Genomic DNA, 18,533 nt, shown 5'->3' on the forward strand with positions numbered 1-18,533 from the left:
TATGCTTCCAGGTAAAGGGATATGATTATATTTCTCTGTGGAATTTAAGACTATTCAAATGGACTTAATATACCAATATTATTTTATAGTGTCATTATGAAAAAAAAGACATAATAAGAATTATTACCAGTATACTAAAAAGATTGAGAAGAAAACCTCATGACAAAAGAACTAAAATTTCAAGCTTTTTTTAGTACCAAAAAAACAAGTAATGCTACTATAAAATCTAATTATAAAGGAGAAAATGCATCTAAACCTTTTATAGAGGTGGTGCATTTATTAAAGAGTCTCTTTTAAGTACACTAAAACCAGGGCCCTAAGGCCTGGGGTGGGGACATTTAGGTGGATATCTGAGTACTTCGAACCCTAAGATTTATGTGTGTGAGGCAGGAAGCTAGGCATGAGTGAGTGACAGGAGGATGGACCTTAGACGTCCTGATGAAGATGCCCAATGGACAACCGCCTGGGGACCACCCCATTCCACCCATCTAAGGTCACAACATCCCCGCAGAGGAAGAATTGAGTTTGTTGTGCTTGTTGCACTTGTGCAGACAGCACCCTGTTGTCCTTATTTGGTGTATGCCTGTAGAATAGAAATAATGTTGTTGTTTTCTACCTAGTGCAGGCATTTTGAATACATCTTGGGAAAGGGTATGTGCAGTTGGCTAATTATTATATAATCCAGGCCTGTTACCCAAATGTTGCTACCTTAGGACCCACTCAAAAAAAAAAATTGATATAAGCCTACACCCTGGGGTTTCTGGGGCCTTTGTCTCTCTTGACTGGCCCGCTCCTCCCTTGGAGTGTACTTGAGTAAAACTTTGCTCTGCTTTACTTTCCCTTTGCTGTCCTGTAATTCTTTATTGTGGCAGCAAAAAGAACTCAGGCTTCTTCCCTTTTCCATCTAACACTCAGTAGCACCTGGAATGCCTTGCACTGACAGAAGTAGCTCCTCCCTCATCTCTGGAAGGATAGCAGCCTCTCCTTGCATCACCTGAGGCAGACACTTCAGAAAACAATGCTTGCCCTCCACAAGATCTGCTTCAACTTCCTCATAGCTTTTAGACCAGTAACTGGGGTCAAGCATCAGCCCAGCCTGGCTGTGGAGGCACTGGTACAGGAAGAAAGGTATTGTGCACCTAAAGAATTGGAGGGCCTGGCTATGATGTACCAACAGGAATCAGGAGAACATGCCTACAAAAGGATCTTGAGGGTGCTGAGTGGGGGAATGGAGACTAGATGAGAGTTTATTGATACGTGGGCTCTCTCCCATGACTCAAGGTGTTAACATCCTGACTAGGACACCTGGGGTGGGTCCTAATTCACTGCTGGTAAGGTTCCTTGAAGCTTGGAAAAGAACAACAGCCTGTAGTAAATGTGGTAGAAATGCTGGAACTGCCTTGGTAGAATATAGAGTAGTGTGTCAAAGGCTCGAGAAGGTGACATGTTAAATGGATTTCACATATGAGGCTAGAGAACTGATAAGCCAACTCTGCTTGTTGGGATGGCCAGGGGACACTCCCCTCATTAAGGCTATAAGGAATGAACTAGTAAGGGGCACTAGTATCCTTAATAAGCTCAGTGGTGGCTGTTCTTTGTAGGCCAGGACTGAAGGTAGGGGAAAGGCTGCTACGATACTGGGGTTCCACGTTTCAGTGGGGATGACAGGGTCTTGAAGAGCAGAGGCCAGATGGCAGCACTTAACCATCAGAAACAAAGTAGGTGTAATTACTACAATGGGCAGGAAGTCCAGAATGGCAACAAGCAAGATCCACAGAAATCTATGGCAATGGTGAATAAACCATGGAATTTCTAGGGGGTGAAATGGATGAGCAGTGAACGAAAATGTTTATTAACTTACTTTTCTAAAAATGACAAAGGGCAAGTGAATCAAAGGCTGATGTCAGCAACCACAGTGGAAAATCATGATCCTTGCCTAGTTCTTAGCTCCAGAGCCCATTTATTGAAGGGGAGGCGAGGAGTCCTCGAGAATAGACCCTACAACACCGTAACAAGTATTTACAATAGGGATTCCCCAATTCTTCCTTCTCCAAGGGAACGTACAACCATTAACTGGGGAAATACACACTGTGGAAATGGGACTATCCTCCTCTTTCAGAGCCTACAGGACATAGGGTCTGAGCTGACACCAACACCAGCAGATACAAAATGCCATCATGGCCTCCTGCTGGTGTGAAAGCAAATGGAGAACCAGTAATAAATGGAGTCTTGGCTCAAGTCTGTCTTACAGTGCAGGATCTGCAGGATCACCTGTGGTTCTTTTCCTGGTCCCTGACTATGTGATGGGGATTGCAGCTGGCAAAATCTTCCCAGTCGTTCCCTGCCTGTGGAGTAAGCACCACTGTGGTAGAAAAGCCAAGTGGAAGCTCATGAAATAAATAGTAAGTCATTCCAAATGAAATGGAAAGGTGTTACCCAAAACTATCTAAGAGATAGCCCTGCTTAATTCTCCAGTGTGATTTTTTACAAAAACCAGATAGATCATGACAGTTGATGGGGGACTACTGAAAACTTAACCAAGTGATAGCCCCACTCGTAATTGTGCAGATGCGATCTTTACTAGTCAGACACAGCTTCTTGTCCTTGGTATGCAGCTACTCATCTGGCAAATGTATTGTGTTTTTTTTAAATCCCTCTCAGAAAAGAAGATTAGAAACAGTTTGTATTCACTTAGAACAGTCAGCAAGGAACATTCAGGCTTGCCCCAGGACTCTCCTGCTCTTTTAACAGCTATAGTACAAAGGGGTCTTTTTGATCCCTTGTTGATATATTATCAATATTGATAATATCAGAGCCTGTGAGCAGGAAGTGGCAAGTGTTCTGGATGGCTTCATAAGACACATGAGCAGCAGAAAGTGGAAGATAAATCTACAAACATTTAAAGCCCTGTTACTTTGGTGAGGTTTTAAAAGACCAGTGGTCTGGGACATTCCGAGATGCTCTCTCCAAGGTAGAGGACAAGTTTACTATACCTTATACCTTCTACCTCTAAAAAAAAAAAAAAGAGGTGCAGTATTTTATAAGTCTCTTTAGTTTTTGGAGACAGCCTGTAGCATACTTGGGAATACTGTTCTGATCCATATAATGGGTGACTTGGAGAGCTGTCAGTTTTGAGCGAACCTCAGAGCAACAGAGAGCTCTGTAGCAGTTTTAGTCTATGGTACCAGAGGCCTGCTTCTTGGGCCATATACCTGGCCAGATCCCATGATGCTAGAGGGAGACACCTATAGTAGGTGAGAATACTTTTGGAGTCTTAGGAAAGCCACAACAGAAACCTCTCGGTGTAGATCATTGCTGTCTGCAGCAGAGAACCACTCCCCATTCAAAACACCGCTCCTGGCAATGCTCTGGGCTCTGGGAGAGAATGAATGCCTGGCCATGGGACATCAAGTGACTATGCAACTGGAAGTGCCCATCATGAACTGGGTACATTAGATCTAGTCCTAAAGTTGGGCAGGCACAGGGGTAATCCACTGAATGATAAAAATGCAACGCTGGGATCAGGTCCAAGCACATCTGGAGGGTACAAATAAGTTTCATAAATAAGCAGCCCAGACACCATGTCATCTATCTTTTGCTTATCAATGTCTCTTTTTCAGCTCAGACATCATAAGGAATTCCCTAGGAACTTAAAAAAAGTCATGGATGAATCATGATATATTGGTGCAAACTGTAAATGGAATGCTTCCAGACTTTAATGCCACTCAGAGGCAGCCCTGAAAGATGATGATTAAGGGAAATCCTCCTTGTGGGCAGAGTTTTAGGCAGTGTTCCTAGGTCCTCAGTTTGGAGGACAGTATTGAATGGCTTGGTCAAAGGCCTGGGAGGAGCAAGACTGAAAGATAAGAGAAAAGGAGTTCTGGGGAAGAGGCATGAGAATGGACCTATGAGAAGGGCATAGCAAACACACTCTATGGCAAGCCCTACCAAGTCACACCCTGTGTGACCCCATTCCCTAAGAGAAGATGGATTCTGTGACTTGCTTCTAAATCTAGCAAAGGTATTAGACATACCATTCCTGTGATTACATTGTACTATGTAAGATCCTATTTTAGCACACTGGAGAGACTTCCTGGTTGGCTCTGAATTAAGTTGCCATGATGTGAAAGGACTGCTGGCAAAGAACAGTGGGTGGCCTCCAGTCATGGAGAGAGCCCCTGGACAACAGCCAGGAAGAAAAGAAACAACCACAAAGAGATGAATTTTGCCGACAATTTAAATGAGCTCAGAAGCAGATTCTTCCCTAGTCGAGTCTCCAGATGAAAATGCTGCGCAGCCAACATCTTGACCACAGCTCTGGGAGACCCTCAGTGGAGAAACCAGCTAAGCTACGCCTGGACTCCTGAACATGGAAACTATGAGATAATATATGTATGTGTTTTAAACTGCTAAGTTTGTGGTAATTTTGTTATACCACATAGTAAAAAAATACAAGTGGACAAAAATATGTGGATTTTTGAGTCTCACAAAGCAGGTTGATTTTCCAGTAAACACTAGCCAGTCTTTATCCTTGGTCACCTCAATGCTTCCAAAATGGGCTCATAAATGGAGGAGGCATGGTGGTAGGGATGGAGGTGATGGAGGCCATTGCATAGGTTCAATGATGCATCTCCCTCTCAACAGGCTGATTTAGTTAATTCTATCACTAAGCATCTCACCTGTGTGTTACAGAGACTGAGGCTAAGCCCTCAAAATGGTATATCCATTCAGTGACAAACTGATTACATGGAATTCCTTCACCTTGGAGAATACAGCAGGTGACATGTGTCCCTGTATGGGTGTGCTTTTCCTACCCACAATGCCTTGGCCAGCACTACTATCTAAGGGTTTGGAGTGTGTCTCATTTATCATGAGATCCCATATAATATTGCCTTGGATCAAAAGACCCTCTTTTTAGTAAAGGAGGTATGATAAGAAGGATCCACTGATTCTACCACATACCTCTTCATCCAGAAGCTACCGGTCTGACAGAATGTTGGAATGGCCTCTTAAAGGTACAATGAAAATGCCAGTTTGAGATTGTGTGGGATTGAGACACTACCAACCCTCTCAGTGATTGGCATGAGGAATTTGTACCATCCTTGCTCATGACTTCAGGCTCTGATGGACTGGAGGTCCTGGTTTTGATTGAGGGGAGAGAGATGCTTCTATCAGGAGACCCCTTTAGGTGGGTTTCACTAAACCTAAAACTGCTTCCTGGTCCTCTGTGGCTCCACATGCCCATAAGGAGTTACTGCACTGGCAGGTGAGGACAGGGTTGCTTCTACTGCTTGGAGCAGGAGATGTATGTCTTGAACTCAGGGGATTCTCTGAGACTCCTCTTGTAATTGTAGCAAGCCCGATCTGACAAAGACATGGTAACAAGAGGCTTATGGCCCTCAGGGATGAAGGCTGGTTACCCTACTGGGAAAACAAGTGAGCTCAGCAGAAGTGCTGGCCAAGGGTAAGAGAAATCTAGAATGGATGGTAGAGGAGGCAAGTGATGAATTATCAATTTCAGACCTCGGATTAATTGCAGTAGTGGATTCTATAGCTTGTCCCACTAATCATCTTTTGGTGAGTCCTTTTCTTTCAGAAATTGAGACCAACCACCATCAAGAAGAATCACTGAGGGGATGGTGTGAACTTAATGTGGGCGGGGGAGAGTGGAAATGACTAGTGCAAACAAGTATATCTCATTGGAACGTAGCAGATGCTATTAGTGCCCATGACCACTTGACATGTAACTTTTCCATGAATGGTCAGTCTGACTTCCAACTTCTAGCATATGTGGCTCTTTGCCTAAGGAATGTTTCCAGCTGCCATACCTAGTCTGCCTGAGCACAGGCAGACCACAAGTTCCAGGAAATTAATGTTCCGCCATAGCAGGCCTCAGCCAATAACTGATGGGAGGTAGTGAATAAATGCCCCAGCTCCTTTGCCCTTAAGAGGGAATTACTCTGAGACAAATATCTCAGTATTCCGCAGTGAATTCAGCCCACAGAGAAATTTGCTTGATAATATTCCTTTTTATCAGCTTCCTTCTGTTCCCTGATGTTTCCTGGGATTACTTCCTATATGAACCACTTGCCCTCGAATTTTTGTCTCAGGATGTGCTTCTAGGTGAACCAAACTAAGACAAGGTTCAAATGAAGAGCAATATTACAGTATAATATAATAATTGAAAACTAAATATTGGAAACCAGAATTCTACACATATTTTAAGAGTTGTTATCCTAAATAAAAACATAGTGCAGATATTTAACTCATATTCAGAAGAATTGGTTTTCACTATGAAAAAAACACAACTAAATATTCTTCCCAGTTGAAAGATCCAAGTCAATGTAAAATGCCAGAACTGACATGGCCATCTTTCTAGTTCTTAATAAAATAGGACCAAACTATGAAAGAAAATTAAAATACTAAATAATTAAACATTTATTTTTTTTAATTTGGTAATTTCTCAATTTTAAATTTACAACATGATCTCTAACATCTCATTGTTATGTAATATAATCTCTAATATCACATTATGTTATAGGTTTATACTATAATTCAATAGAATGTTTACAAGTTCCCTCACCTTTTAAGCCGTTGAGAAACTCTCCAGGTGGGTTGTGCGGTTTACAGGGGGCCCATCTCCTGAGAAACCTACCACTTCTACTTAGGCGATGTCTTATACTCTCATAGTAGGTGCTCAGTAAATATTTGTGGAATGTCATCAGTGGTTGGAAGGGAAAATTGTTTTAAAAAGTAATTTACTGAGAAACCCCGAAGTTTAGTTTTGTAGGAAAAAGAACTGGCCTGGGGTCCCCGCAGGAGGTAAGGTTCCATTCAATAGACACAAAACGCGTCGGGGAGGGGGACTACGACCCCTACTTACCTGGGCACAGAGGAGTCCCCAGGAGCCCACAGGACCCCACCTGCCGGTCCGCAGCCGCCTCTGGTATCGCTGTGTCGGTGCAGCGGTTGCCTAGGGAACCCCTGGCGGGGCTTCGCGCAGTGCCTCTTGGGGGACTGGGTCTTGTAGGTGGAGCTGTAATTTATTGATTTTTTAAAATAATTTTACTTATTCACTTTTTCACTTAACTTTGTCTTTTTAATACATTCCTTTTGACAAATATAAAATGAATGATGATTAGAGAGGGCATGTACATTGCCCACTTGGGTTCACACATATCAAATGGAAGAGGCCTTATTTTAACCCAGAACTGCCGGTCTCAAAGTCGGTGCCACACCACACTGCACTAAACATTGCACGACAGTCCGTTTGTAGAATTTACAAAATCTCCAACTTTCGGTGATTTTTTTAAAAAGGTGATTTAAAAAAAATTCCTTGAACCACACAGCTTTCAGACAGCATGGATTTTGTTGACTCTCCTAAGGGTTAATACAGATAAAGAGACGCAAGGGGAAAAACACCGGCACACAGCGAAGGGCTATCAGATATATTTCCAGGAAAATAAAGGCAGAGGTAGGCAGAAAAAAAGAGACCAACTTCGAATGGATCTATCTACGACTCAGAGAACCGATTCAAAAGAAGCAATCCAGTCGCAAACCCTACTCCTTTTCCAAAGAGGACTAGATGAAGCGCGAGCCCAGACTAACCTGTTCACTTTTTCTCCGCCCACTTTTTCTCCCGCCCGCACCAAACATGGCGCCCTTCGCTTCCTCCCTAAGCAACGCGCAGGTTCTACGCGACCTCTCTACGGTATATCCTCCAGCTCCGCCCCCGACGTGCCTGGGGCGGGACTTGCCCGGAGGTGGGGATCCGGGATCCGGAAACACCTGAGCTATTCTCGGTCTTGTTTGTTTAGTGCACAAGGGTCGTATTTTCCGTCTGGATCTGATGTCCAGGGTATGAGGTGTCTTCTCTCCCGGCCTCCTGGAGCAGCCTGGAGGTTGCCGCACTCTGGGCCGCGGCCTGGTGCCCTGTCGTGAGGGCCCCCATTTCTTCCGACCATGCCCGCGGCCGCTGCCCCCATCATAAGCTCCGTCCAGAAGCTGGTTCTGTACGAGACCAGAGCTGTGAGTTCCCGGCGCGGCGGGGCGCGGCGGGGCGCGGCGGGGCGCGGCGGGGCGCGGCGGGGCGCGGCGGGGCGCGGCGGGGCGCGGCGGGGCGCGCGAGGGAGGACGGTGACAACATCTTCCTCCCTAAGTCCCTAATCCCAGCCGTGGGCATGTGTCTGAGGGGGCTTCGCCTTGTTATCGCACCCAGGGCACTGCTGCTTTTGCTTTTACATGTTTCCATTTAAAAGCCACAGTTGAAATACACTGGAAACAGGTGCTTGTGGGTGTATGTCAGAAACTGTTCATAAAGTTCTGAACGAGTATGGATTCTTTCCAACTTTCAGAGTCTGTTCTGTAGTTCGCTACTTACAGTACAGACAAGGGTATGAAAAAATATTTTTGACCTTTGAATGAGTAATTTGTGTGTTTTCCGATTCCATGGCATACCAATTACTATACTGTTAATTACGTACGCTTTTATTGCTAAAATATTTGGTTCTCTTTATTTGAAAGGAAAGGAAAACTTGTTTTGCTTAAAGACTGGTTTGTTTGGGTAACATTATTTTGCTTTTTCACTTGACTTTTTTGCACTTTTTGTTTCATTACTTCAAATGGCCGTGTAAATAGTTACTATAGAATAAGATCAGTTTTTGTGTTTAGATTACTGGGTCCCTAAGATTTACAGAATAGTGTTTATAGGAGCACATTGTCATTTGTGTGGTTGGAAAATAAAGTACAACTTTTTGAATTGGGGTAACAGTAATGTTAGAGTCTGTGTTTAAAATTACACTTCGTAGTAATAAGATTGCTTATGCTGGAAGCCTGCCTGTATGCTGTAGAGTGTTTCATAGGGCACATTCAATGGAACCTGGGTTGTCTTCCATTGATAAAGTAGGTACTTAACAGTTTCTCGATTATAACCTGGTTCTAATATCAGGTCTGCCTCAGGTCACAATTAATGGAGAAGTATTGTTGAACCTAAGTTAATTTTGTTGGCAACTTCATTTGATTAGATCCACGCCAGAAGAGGAAATTATCAAACATCTGTAGCTATCTTGAGTTGTTCTCTGAGGAGAGTCATACAGAAGTATCATTTTGACATTGAAACAAAACCTTCTGCTTTCTGTACGATGTGCTGGTAAATGTCCCTGGTTAGAAACATAAATACTACACTCAAAACACAGAAACTTCAGCCCATTAATCAGCAGAACATTCATTAGGACTGGCTGAGATGTTAGTATTATTTTCAAAGCATAACTCAGGGCTCTTTTGCTCACAAACCTTCAGTAGCTCCCATTCTGAGGAGAGTAAACACTTTATCCTTTAGTTTGGCATTGAAAGCTATATGTGATTTGTCATCATTCTGTATGATTTTATGTCTAATTTAATATCAATTCAACAAATATTTATTGAGGATTAACGCTGTGCCTTTATGTGCCTTATTCTGCGGTAAATCTGTATTGCTTTCAGTTCCTTATACCTACCTAGTGTCTTTTCTGCAGCTCTTTCCTAGTGAAGTCCCACCCCTTCTTGTCCTGTCGTAACCTGTTGGTCCTCACAGCACACATGGTGATACAGTGCCTTGTAAACAGTAGGCTTCCATTAGATACACTTGAGAGTGTCTAATATAAAGAGATACGTATTCCAGAACTTGATTGTGACCCCACTCAGTCATCTAAGCAATGCAAACTAACTCCAGCCAGCTTAGAGATAAAAAGTGAGTTTATCAGAAGGATGCTGGAGGAGCCACTGCTTGGAATCACTGGAAGAGGCTAACTCCTCAGCTTCTGGAAAGGCAGGAATAGGAGAGCAGTATTAGAGAACCCACTCAGGGTGTTGCTGAGGACATACCATAGGCATTAGGAGAAGGAACATGATTGACTCAGCTATGATTGGGAATCTGCCCCTTGGTGGGCAAATCATCGTGGCCAGGATGGGGTCTGGCAGTAATGACTTTTGTTTTCAGGAATGGTTGGGCCAAGGCAACCACCCTGAGAAATGTCTGCTGAATTTAATTTTTGAATCTCAGTTTCCTCATCAGTGAAGTATGTGATTCTTCTTTTTTATATTTGGATTTAAAGATTTAAGCAGAGGGGCACCTGGGTGGCTCAGTCGGTTAAGTGGCCGACTTCGGCTCAGGTCATGATCTCGCGGTCCGTGAGTTTGAGCCCCACATCGGGCTCTGTGCTGACAGCTCAGAGCCTGGAGCCTGTTTCAGATTCTGTGTCTCCCTCTCTCTGACCCTCTCCCGTTCATGCTCTGTCTCTCTCTGTCTCAAAAATAAATAAACGTTAAAAAAAATTTTTTTAATAAAAAAATAATGATTTAAGCAGAAAGATTTATTTCAGTAATAGGTTCAAAGTTTAAGGGACATAAATAACTCAGAAAAAAAGCATAAAATTGCCGGTAAGTAAAGAGATCCTAGGAAGTAAAAGGAAAAAAAACCCAACTGTAGCGGGTTGTGTTAATGAGAATAATAGAGCTAATGCTTATGGAACACTTCTATGCCAGCCACTGGTCACAAAGCACTCCACATATATTTTGCTATTTAATCCTCATAAAACCTCCAAGAAGTAAATCTTGTTACTACTACTATTACTACTATTGTTCAGTGAAGAAAAGAATGAGGCAGAGAAGATCAATAGTGCTACTGAGAGTGTGGTCTGACAATTGGTGCCCAGCATAGATAGTTTGTAACTGGACTGGGAGGGATTACATATAGAAACAGAGAGTCAGTGATTAGAAACTTTTATAGCTATTTGACAGAGTAATTGTATATCTGATGAATCAGTTAATTTAGAACATGGGTTTGTGGTTTGTGTGTCTTTGGGTTTGTGTTTTTTTGTTTGTTTTTTTTAGCTTGTTATGGAAAATTTGAGCAAATACAAAATAAACAGAATAGTAAACACCCACATATCCACACCACATATCCACACTCACATATCCATCACCAGCTCCTGAATTACCTTTATTAGCTATAACTTGTTCCACTCCCCACCTACCACTTACTGTTTTATAAGGTTCTTTTTTTTATTTAAATAAGTTGAAATGCACAAATCTAAACGATAGAATTTGATTGTTATTATTTTTTTAATTTAAATTCAAGTTAGTTACATATATTATAGTATTGGTTTCAGGATTAGAATTTGGTGGTTCATTACGTACATATAACACCCAGTGCCCATCCCAACAAGTGCCTTCCTTAATGCCCATTGCCCATTTGGCCCACCCCCCACCTACCTCCCCTCTAGTTTGTTCTCTGTATTTAAGAGTCTCTTATGTTTTGCCTTCCTTTTTGTTTTTACCTTATTTTATTTTTCCTTCCCTTCCCCTATCTATGTTCTTCTGTTTTGTTACTTAAATTCCACATATGAGTGAAATCATATGGTATCAGTTTTTTCTGACTGACTTATTTCACTTAGCATCATATACTCTAGCTCCATCCATGTTGTTGCAAATGGCAAGATTTCATTCTTTTTGATCACCAAATAATATTCCATTGTATATGTGCGTGCCTGTGTGTGTGTGAGTGTGTGTGTATGTGTGTGTGTGTGTGTGTATACACACCACATCTTTATCCATTCATCAGTTGATGGACATCTGGGCTCTTTCCATAATTTGGCTATTGTTGATAGTACTGCTGTAAACATTGGGGTGCATGTGCCCTTTGAATCAGCATTTTTGTATCTTTTAGATAAATACCTAGTAGTACAAATGCTAGGTAGTAGGGTAGTTCAATTTTTAATTTTTTGAGGTACCTCCATATTTTTTTTCGAGAGTGGTTACACTGGTTTGTGTTCCCAGTCAAGAGTTCAAAAGTGTTCCCCTTTCTCTGCATCCTTGCCAACATCTGTTGTTTCCAGAGTTGTTAATTTTAGCCATTTTCACAGGTGTGAAGTGATATCTTATTGTGGTTTTGATTTGTATTTCCCTGATAAGTGGTGTTGAGCATCTTTTCATGTGTCTGTTAGCCATCTGGATGTCTTCTTTGGAAAAGTGTCTATTCATGTCTTCTGCCCATTTCTTCACTGGATTATTTGTTTTTTTGGGTGTTGAGTTTGACAAGTTTTTTATAGATTTTGGATAGTTACCCTTTATCCAATAGTTCATTTGCATATATCTTCTTCCATTCCATTGGTTGCCTTTTAGTTTCGTTGATTGTTTCCTTTGCTGTGCGGAAGCTTGTTATCTTTTTAAAAAACTTTTTTTAAATGTTTTATTTTTGAGAGAGAGAGACAAGAGTGTGAGTGGAGAAAGGGCAGAGTGAGGGAGACACAGAATCTGAAGCAGGCTCTAGGAGGTCAGCACAGAGCCTGATGTGGGGCTCGAACCCACGAACCGCGACATCATGACCTGAGCCAAAGTCGGGTACTTAACCAAATGAGACACCCAGGTACCCCCAGAAGCTTGTTATCTTTATGATATCCCAAGAGTTCATTTTTGCTTTTGATTTCCTTGTCTCTGGAGACATGTCTAGTAAGAAGTTGCTGTGGCCGAGGTCAAAGAGGTTGCTGCCTGTTTTCTCCTCTAGGATTTTGATGGTTTCCTGTCTTACATTTAGGTCTTTAATCCATTTTGAGTTTATTTTTGTGTGTGGTGTAAGAAAGTGGTCCAGTTTCATTCTTCTGCATGTTGCTGTCCAAGTTTTCCCAGCACCATTTGCTGAAGAGACTGTCTTTTTTCCACTGGATATTCTTTCCTAAGATTAGTTGGCCGTACATTTGTGGGTCCACTTCTGGGTTCTCTGTTCTGTTTCATTGATCTGAGTGTCTGTTCTTGCCCCAGTACCATACTGTCTTGATGATTACAGCTTTGTAGTATAGCTTGAAGTCTGGGATTGTGATGCCTCCTGCTTTGGTTTTCTTTTTCAAGATCGCTTTGGCTATTCAGGGTCTTTTCCGTTTCCATACAAATTTTAGGATTATTTGTTCTAGCTGTGTGAAGAATGCTGGTGTTATTTTGATAAGGATTGCATTGAATGTGTAGATTCCTTTGGGTAGTATAGACATTTTAACAATATTTGTTCTTTCAGTACATGAGCATGGAATGTTTTCTATTTCTTTGTGTCTTCTTCAATTTCTTTCATAAGTGTTCTATAATGTTCAACATATGGATCTTTTACCTCTTTGATTAGGTTTATTCCTACGTATCTTATGGTTTTTCTTGTACAATTGTAAATGGGATCGATTCCTTGATTTGTCTTTCTGCTGCTTCATTATTGGTGTATAGAAATGCATCCAATTTCTATGTGTTGTTTTTATATCCTGCGACTTTGCTAAATTCATGTATCAGCTCTAGCAGTTTTTGGTGGAGTCTTTCGTGTTTTCTACATAGAGTATCATGTCATCTGCAAAGAATGAAAAATGAAAAAGAATGAAAGAATAAAAGTCAAACTTTTTTTTTGCATTTTATTTCTTTTTGTTGTCTGATTGTTGAAGCTAGGACCTCCAGTAGTATGTTGAAAGCAGTAGTTAGAGTGGACATCCCTGTTGTGTTCCTGACCTTTGGGGGGAAACTCTCAGTTTTTCATCATTGAGGATGGTATTACCTTTGAGTCTTTCATATATGGTAAGCTGTAGAATTTATAGATCAATTTATAGACCAATATGGGGAGAACTGAATCTTAGTAATATTGAATCTTTTTCTGAAATTGGAAGTTATTTATTATTTTTAATTGAAATATTATCATAAAATTACTTATATAAAATGAAGATTTATTAGTATTTGAATTATTAAGATATTTCATATTTGTATAATTCAAATATATAAAATGAAACTCCACAACCATGTCCTGCTACAAGAAGATTTTCTTCTTTTCATTTTTGCTTTATAGAGCACTTTGTTTTATAAAGAAATTTAATAAGCAAGCAAACAAACTAACAAGATTAAGCCAAAAACCTCTATTGTAATAGTAATAATAATGGAGAAAATAGGAGCAAAGAAAGAAAAACAGAGCATAGTAAACCTTGCTCTGGAAAAATAAAAATAAAGCTACCTTTAGGTGATGATATTCTGGAAGAACACTCAACCATGTATACAGAGACCATTTTCTTTCAGTCAGTTTAGAACACATGGACTTTGCTTTACAGATTAAAATTAAAAAAAAAATTTTTTTAATGTTCTTATTTATTTTTGCGCGAGCGAGAGCGGGGGAGGGGCAGAGAAAGAGAGGGAGACACAGAAGCCGAAGCCTGCTCCAGGCTCTGAGCTGTCAGCACAGAGCCCGGCGTGGGGCTCGAACTCACAAACTGTGAGATCATGACCTGAGCTGAAGTCGGACGCTTAACCAACTCAGCCACCCAGGCGCCCCTAACAGATTAAATTTTTAAAGTGTTTGTAATTGGGACTGTCTAAAATTATACATTGCAGGATCGTATAATATTGAATCTTTTAATCCATGGTATATCTCTCCATTTATTAGGGGTTTATTTTCTCTTAGCAATATGTGATAGTTTTCAGTGTTGAAATTTTATGTCTTTAAAAAAAACCTATTCCTGAGTATCTTATGAGTTTTGATACTATTGCAAATGGAATTTTAAATTTGATTTAATAATTGCTTGTTACTAGCATACAGAAATTGAGTTGATTTTTGTACATTGACCTTATATTCTGAAACCTTGCTAAAGTCACCATGTGGAGAAGCTGGAGCTGGTGTGTTGAATTAAGAATAATGCAGACTATGACCGGCTGAATTGAGGGGCACAGGCCACTCACATGGGGTTGGCAGATAGCTCCCTCAGCATCAAACTTTTAATTTGGGGAAGTGAAACCCACAGGGTCGATTGAAGGAACAGTTTCAGTACACCCACAGAAAGGAAGTAGGGCTACAAGACTTAGAAATGGCAGAGGTGGCATTGTTGGGGGAGAGGAGGGAATGATCTGGGGGGAAAGCAGTCCTCTGTCCTAGGCACTGTGAGCAGGAGATACAGAGCAGGGTAGCAAATACCTATGACTGAACAGGTGATAGGAGCAGAGGTCATTAACTTTTTGTGGGCTTAACTCTAAGTGGCTATTTTAAAAGGTATCATAGGAAGAGCAAAGTGGGAAATTATGATACCAATCCTAAACTCAGGTCCTTATCTAAATGTTTAGACTTGGTGTGAACAGGATTATCATACTGTCAAATACCTAGTCCTCAACACAAAATAGTCATTTTTCTCATCACACTCATTAGTTCTAGTAGCTTTTTTGGGGGGGGGGGGTCATTTCCTTAGCTTTATGCATTAATAATCATATAATTTAGGAAGGGGAACTACTTCCTTCCCAATCTGGTTGCCTTTTATTTACTTATTTTTTTCTTGCCTTCTGGTGCTGACTAGGATCTCTAGTACGAAGTTGAATAGAAGTGGCAAGAACAGACATTTTTCTTGTTTTGTTCCTGATCTTATGGGGAAAGCAGTCTCAGTATTAAATGTGATGTTACCTATAGGTTTCAGAGATGCCCTTTATCAGAATGAAAACGATTGTTTTCTTTTTTAAAAAAAAATGTTTATTTATTTTGAGAGAGAGAGAGTGAGAGAGCACGAGCAGGGGAGGGACAGAGAGAGAGAGAGAGAGAGAGAGAGAGAGAGAGAGAGTCCCAAGCAGTCCCTGCACTGTCAGTGCAGAGCCCGACACAGGGCTCGATTTTATGAACCTGTGAGATCGTGACCAGAGCCAAAATCAAAAGTCAGATGCTTAACCAACTGAGACACCCATGTGCCCCAGAAAGATTCTTTTCTATTCCTAGTTTGCTGACAGTTTTTTAAAAAATCATAAATAGATATTGAATTTTGTTGCATGTTTTTTTCTGCATCTACATATGACATTTACTTTACTTGTTTAGTATGGTGGATTACATTAATTCATTTACAGAGGTTAAAAGAACCTTGAATTTTGGAGGTATACCACACTCCATCATGCTGTATTATTGCTTTCATATATTGCCAGATTCTATTTACAAATATTTTGCTAGGGATTTTTACCTTTATGTTCAGGATATTAGTCTATTATTCTTTAACATCTTTGTCTGATTTGGGCATTAGGGTAACTTGGTCTCATAAATGAATGAGAAGTGCTCCTTCTTTTATTTTCTGAAGGTGGTTGTATAAGATTGGTATTATTTCTTTGCTTAAATGTTTGTTAGAATTTACTTCTGAAAGCATTTGGGCTTGGGGTTGTTTTGTGGGACAAATTTTGATAATCGATTTCTATAATAAATAATAGGGCTATGCAGGTTTTCAGTAGGTCTTGAATCACATTTGATCAATTGTAGTTCTCAAGAAATTTGTCCATTTCATCTTAGTTGTTGAATGTATTGGCATTGAGTTGTTCATATTTTCTCATTAAACTTTTGATTTCTGGAGGATTTGTAGTAAAACTCTCACTTTTCTTTCCTGATATTGGTATTTTGTGTTCTTTCTCATTATTTATTGATCCATTTTGCTAGGCATTTATCAAATATAGTACACTTTTTAGAGAACCCACTTTTGATTTGGTTAATTTTCTCTATTGTTGCTTTTTATTTAATCAGTTTCTCTTCTTAGGCTTATTATTTTCTTCCTCTTAATGGATTTTGGATTAATCAGTTAACCTTTTTCTAGATTTATGAAGTAGGAATTTAGACCATTGACATAATTTTTTCTTTTCTAATAGAAAGCACTTAAAACTGTGAATGTAAATAGAAAGAGTCAAAAGACTATGAAGAAAGTATTAGTAGCCTGAACAACAAATAATACTGCTTATTATTTTATGTCTGAAAAATAAAACACCCAACAAAAAAGGACAAGGACACAAATAGGTAATCTGACAAAAAAGAAGTATGAATATAAAAAGATACATAACTTGCTAATAACTAAGGCAATAAAATGAAAATAGATTGCCATTTTTCACCTATCCAAATGGCAAAGATTGGAAAGATTGACCAAAGTCCTTGTTGGCAAGGTGTATGAGTCAGAATAAGTGCATTCTTTTTTTTTTTTTTTTAATGTTTTTATTTATTTTTGAGACAGCGACAGAGCATGAGCAGGGGAGGCGCAGAGAGAGAGAGAGAGAGCAAGACATAGAATCTGAAGCAGGCTCCAGGCTCTGAGCTGTCAGCACAGAGCCCGATGCGGGGCTTGAACTCACAAACCGCGAGATCATGACCTGAGCCGAAGTCAGATGCTTAACTGACTGAGCCACCCAGATGCCCCAATGCGTTCTTAATTTGGTTGGTGGGAGTGTATTAATTGGTTATGAAAGAATTAGGGGAACAAAAGAACAAAGGAGACAGTGGACAAGATGAGCTGCCTCTTGTCCTGAGCCTTCATTTAGAAGGATAATTGGGCAGGATTGCTCCTGAGGTGACATTCAGCCTGTCATTGTTACTTGTGTTTGGAGGTGGATTTTGAGGACTCTGGAGGGGAAAGGGGGGTGGGTTGGTAGATAGCATGCCGGAGGTGCAGTTCTGGCCTTGTGAAGGGTTGGCTTCCTCCCAAACTTACCTGTTCTCTCTGGCGCCCAGTGCCTTCACGCTGCCCTTTGGCTCCTGTGATGATGCCATGGCCCTTGTCTGTCTTGTGACCCAGGCCTACAGGTAAACTGCGGTCAGATCCAGCCTTACTGCTCATATGGCCCAGTGCAATTGGAGTTGCCCACAGAAGATTTAGCAACCTGAAGTTATGCTGGATGAAACTGCAGTTTACATTAGATGATTTCCAATTTATAGCCCTTACTTAATATATAATACGGTAGGGGTCTTACCATTGCAGTAAATGATCAAAGAAATTAACACATAGTGGTTGAGTTTAAAATTGGTAGCTGAACAGAACTCTGGGGGATTTTTGTGTCTGCATGAGTAGGGGTGAGGATAATCTTTACTCTTGCTAGCTCAAAATTGTTAATATGTATGTATGTGTGTGTGTGTATTTATTTAATTCCTACCTTGTTCCAAAAGGACTCAAGGAAGCTTGTCCTTCCTTTCTACCCTGTCATACAAAATAGAATAATGTGAGTAAGAACCACATCATGAAGAATGCAGCTTAATTAGCCTTGATGGTAGCCTTGGTTTGTGTAATGAGGGAATGGGAGAGAACAGTGTAAGATGTGGTTGACCAAGGGATTGGAGCACGAAAGCAAATGATATAAAATGGGAGAGAGAAGCATAGTGATTACAGCAGATTTAGAAGGCGGGTTGAAGATGACCAAGTTTCCACTTCTTTCTATTGGGGATTTGAAGCTGCACCATCAGTAAAGCCCTGAAGCTGTAAAGAGTGAACTTGGAGACATCCCTTTTTGACTATTAGAGGCTTATTTCTTTCGAGCTGCATTACTGATTGTGGGATTGCTGGAATAGGTGAAGAGGCAGGCCTGCAATACTGTTGGATTGTGAGAAGTAACTTCATGGTGATCTTTAAAAATACCTTTATTCTGAAAGTTCAAGTGAAGTTTAACATTAATTGAAGCTGTCAGGCAACCTAAAATTTCTTCTCTTTGAAGAAAGCTGATTTTCTTCTCTCAGAGGAAAAGTGAGTGATTAATTAGCCTGTCATTATAAAAGGAGA

At 40.6% G+C, this 18,533-nt stretch overlaps 2 protein-coding genes across 12 annotated transcripts in view; one reads left to right on the plus strand and one right to left on the minus strand.

The window, feature by feature from the left end:
- AK9 (adenylate kinase 9) overlaps positions 1-7,042 on the minus strand; it is a 131,738-nt gene extending 124,696 nt beyond the window's left edge. For 5 of the 6 annotated variants that reach the window (XR_003968925.1, XM_030316126.1, XM_030316129.1 and 2 more), the window contains exon 1: positions 6,884-6,939. The gene's annotated coding sequence lies outside the window, so the exon portion shown is untranslated. Of the gene's footprint in view, positions 1-6,883 lie in introns of all 6 variants that reach the window. The other variant, XM_030316128.1, reaches the window with a different exon arrangement.
- Positions 7,043-7,737: 695 nt separating this feature from the next.
- Positions 7,738-18,533, plus strand: part of FIG4 (FIG4 phosphoinositide 5-phosphatase) — a 131,859-nt gene continuing 121,063 nt past the window's right edge. For 5 of the 6 annotated variants that reach the window (XM_030316135.1, XM_030316139.1, XM_030316137.1 and 2 more), the window contains exon 1: positions 7,753-8,028. In XM_030316135.1, the coding sequence (XP_030171995.1) occupies positions 7,963-8,028 (66 nt within the window). In that variant the 5' untranslated portion in view covers positions 7,753-7,962. Of the gene's footprint in view, positions 8,029-18,533 lie in introns of all 6 variants that reach the window. The other variant, XM_030316134.2, reaches the window with a different exon arrangement.

This window comes from Lynx canadensis, chromosome B2 (genome assembly GCF_007474595.2).
Source record: "Lynx canadensis isolate LIC74 chromosome B2, mLynCan4.pri.v2, whole genome shotgun sequence".
NCBI classification, from domain to species: domain Eukaryota; kingdom Metazoa; phylum Chordata; class Mammalia; order Carnivora; family Felidae; genus Lynx; species Lynx canadensis.